General features: G+C 39.5%; 1 protein-coding gene across 3 annotated transcripts in view; it reads left to right on the top strand.

Annotated features, from left to right (window-relative positions):
* The window catches only part of LOC138042947 (adhesion G-protein coupled receptor D1-like), a 191347-nt gene that overhangs the window by 183016 nt on the left and 5831 nt on the right, over positions 1–2500 (top strand). For all 3 annotated transcript variants that reach the window (XM_068889015.1, XM_068889013.1, XM_068889014.1), the window contains 4 exons: positions 61–199; positions 321–436; positions 1485–1587; positions 2162–2315. In XM_068889015.1, coding sequence (XP_068745116.1) covers positions 61–199; positions 321–436; positions 1485–1587; positions 2162–2315 — 512 coding nt within the window. The remainder of the gene's footprint in view (positions 1–60; positions 200–320; positions 437–1484; positions 1588–2161; positions 2316–2500) is intronic.

Here is a 2500-nt window from a genome sequence, read left to right on the forward strand (position 1 = left end):
TAGTCACAACTAAAGAGCATTTTTTTAGCGAAACAATCGTCTGTTCATATTTTTCATTAGGTCAAATGATTCAACTGGCGTTTGGTCCTCTGACGGATGTTACAAGGACGCGCATTTGTCAAATGATCAAGCCACTGTGTGTCGCAGCAATCACTTGGCTCATTTTGCAATACTCATACACGTTACGGATGATCCAGAGGTAAGAACACAACCTGAGACAACTCGGACAACATATACAGACAACCAAATGACCAAATCATGACACAAAAGCAAAAACATGCCTTAATTCTCTTTTTTTAACAATATTCATTTGCTCACAGGTTATTGTTCCAGTGGGTAAATCACACAGGAAGGCGCTAGAAATCATCACCTATGTCGGCTGTGGATTGTCCTTACTGGGAGAAGTCCTGACAATTTTAACCCTCACCTTCTTAAAGTGAGTTGCATCTATTCTACCCGGCGCTAAAGGGCGAATGATCTGCGGCGTTTGCTCTTAGCTTTCGATTCTTTATCAATTGATAGGAGCCTAATTTCCTTCACCTTATTTCACTGCTCATGGACGATGCCGTACCTTAAAATGTGAGGGGAATTTGCGAACAAACCATTTTATTAATTTGGTTAAACCAAAAATAGAAGGATGCATTTGTAGAGCAAAACATGTATGAAATCATAGTTAATAGACGGGAATGGTTGTGAAACCCGACAACTTTCTTTGTTGTAGGTTTTTGTTCTCTTTTTTGGCATTGACCGTGCACAAAACACAATAGTTGTTTACTTCGTACTGAGGAACTAACCAATAGAAACGTGTTGGTTACGTAATTCGTGCAGTGTGTGAGCTCAAAACAAAAGATTGTGCACGGTCGTGGACTTTCCAACCTAAATCTTGGCATCATTGTTTGCTCCTTTGATGTTTGCCGAGCTTCCAAACCAGTCCCCTCTATTAACTATGATGGAATCAATAAACAAATCGGATACTTTCAATGCACACAAAGTCAAACAGCCTTTGATTTTCAGTTAAGTATTAATAAGTATGTATCTATTTCCCTTTCAAAATAGTTCAATGTCTAAATGGATCTACTGTAGCCAAATAACACATAGAGCGGTTTTCGAATGAGTGTCGTAAAACCAAAACCAAAGTAATTACTTTGCCCAATCAAAAAGGACGGAGACAATCCAGTAAACCAATCAAAACTCGAGGGGATTACACGTAGCCGACACAAAGCGCGGGAAAATGTACACGCGCGAGCCACATTTGGTTTTGGTTTCACTTCTGATTGGTTGAAAAAGTGGCCCGAGAACTTTGACTGAGTGAAGTAATCATAAACCAAAGTAATTAACTAATTACTTTCGACACTCAATTGAAAACCGCTCTAACACATCCTATTTACTTATTTAATCAACACAGAAAAATGCCGATCACGTTAAGTTAGAGTGTTTACAGTGAAGGAGGCCAAAAGGACTCGTTTTGATTTCTGCCTGAACAGGTTGACCAGATCGGAGACAAGCATGATTCACCTTAACCTTGTTGTAGCCTTGGCAACGGCGCAGATTATTTTTCTAACTGGGATTGAAGCTACACAGAATAAGGTAGCATTGTGATTTCTTTAAACTGAAGTTCTACTTCAACAAGAGGGCTTAGTCTACTAAATATACGAGTAAGGGAGAAAAAGAGCCCTCACAAACTCAGTGCAATTTTAGTTTTGAGGGAACCTGGGGATTAGGTTCTCTTGTGACGCCTCGTGGTGGCAACTAATAGCTCAGTCCTAAACAATAGGCATCATCTCGAGGCTCCGGGAAATAAACTCATACAAATCCTTATATTTATTCCCCAGAGCCTCGAGATGATTCCTTTTGTTTAGGACTGAATTTTAATATATCGAAAGTGGGCTATTGCTCTGTGGTTTTGCCAACATTTTTGACCGTGAAATTTCATGGAGAAAATGATACACGTGTTTTTCTTTTGATTTATCATAGCAACAAAAAATGGTAGGTTAGGTAACTCGTAAATCCATATCTGAAACTCTTCAAATGGCACTGCAGTGCCATGTACAAACACGAATACGATGCGCACAAATAAGGTAATCTGATACTCTCTCTTACTATTTTTCGTGGTCTAATTTACTAAAAAACTTCATAGCCGGGTTATTCAAATGCTTTACAGGCAGCTTGTAAGATCGTGGCGGTTCTTCTTCATTATTTTAATCTGGTATCATTCACCTGGATGCTGACAGAGGGGATCTGGCTCTACGTTATGATAGTCCGAGTCTTTGAAAACGGACACAGCAGAATTAAGAAATACTGCGCTTGCGCTTGGGGTAAGAAATCCATTTATTTACTTTGATTGAACGGATCAGCACGCAGCTATTCCAACGGCTCTCGGGATTGGTTCAGAAAACAATAAAAAAGACACAAACAATAGAGCTGCGTCCAAAAGGGATCCAATGAAATTGAAGGTTATAAAGAGCTGCGTCCTATCTATTGTACAGCTAACCCTGCACAA

This window comes from Montipora capricornis, chromosome 3 (genome assembly GCF_036669925.1).
Source record: "Montipora capricornis isolate CH-2021 chromosome 3, ASM3666992v2, whole genome shotgun sequence".
Classification (NCBI taxonomy): domain Eukaryota; kingdom Metazoa; phylum Cnidaria; class Anthozoa; order Scleractinia; family Acroporidae; genus Montipora; species Montipora capricornis.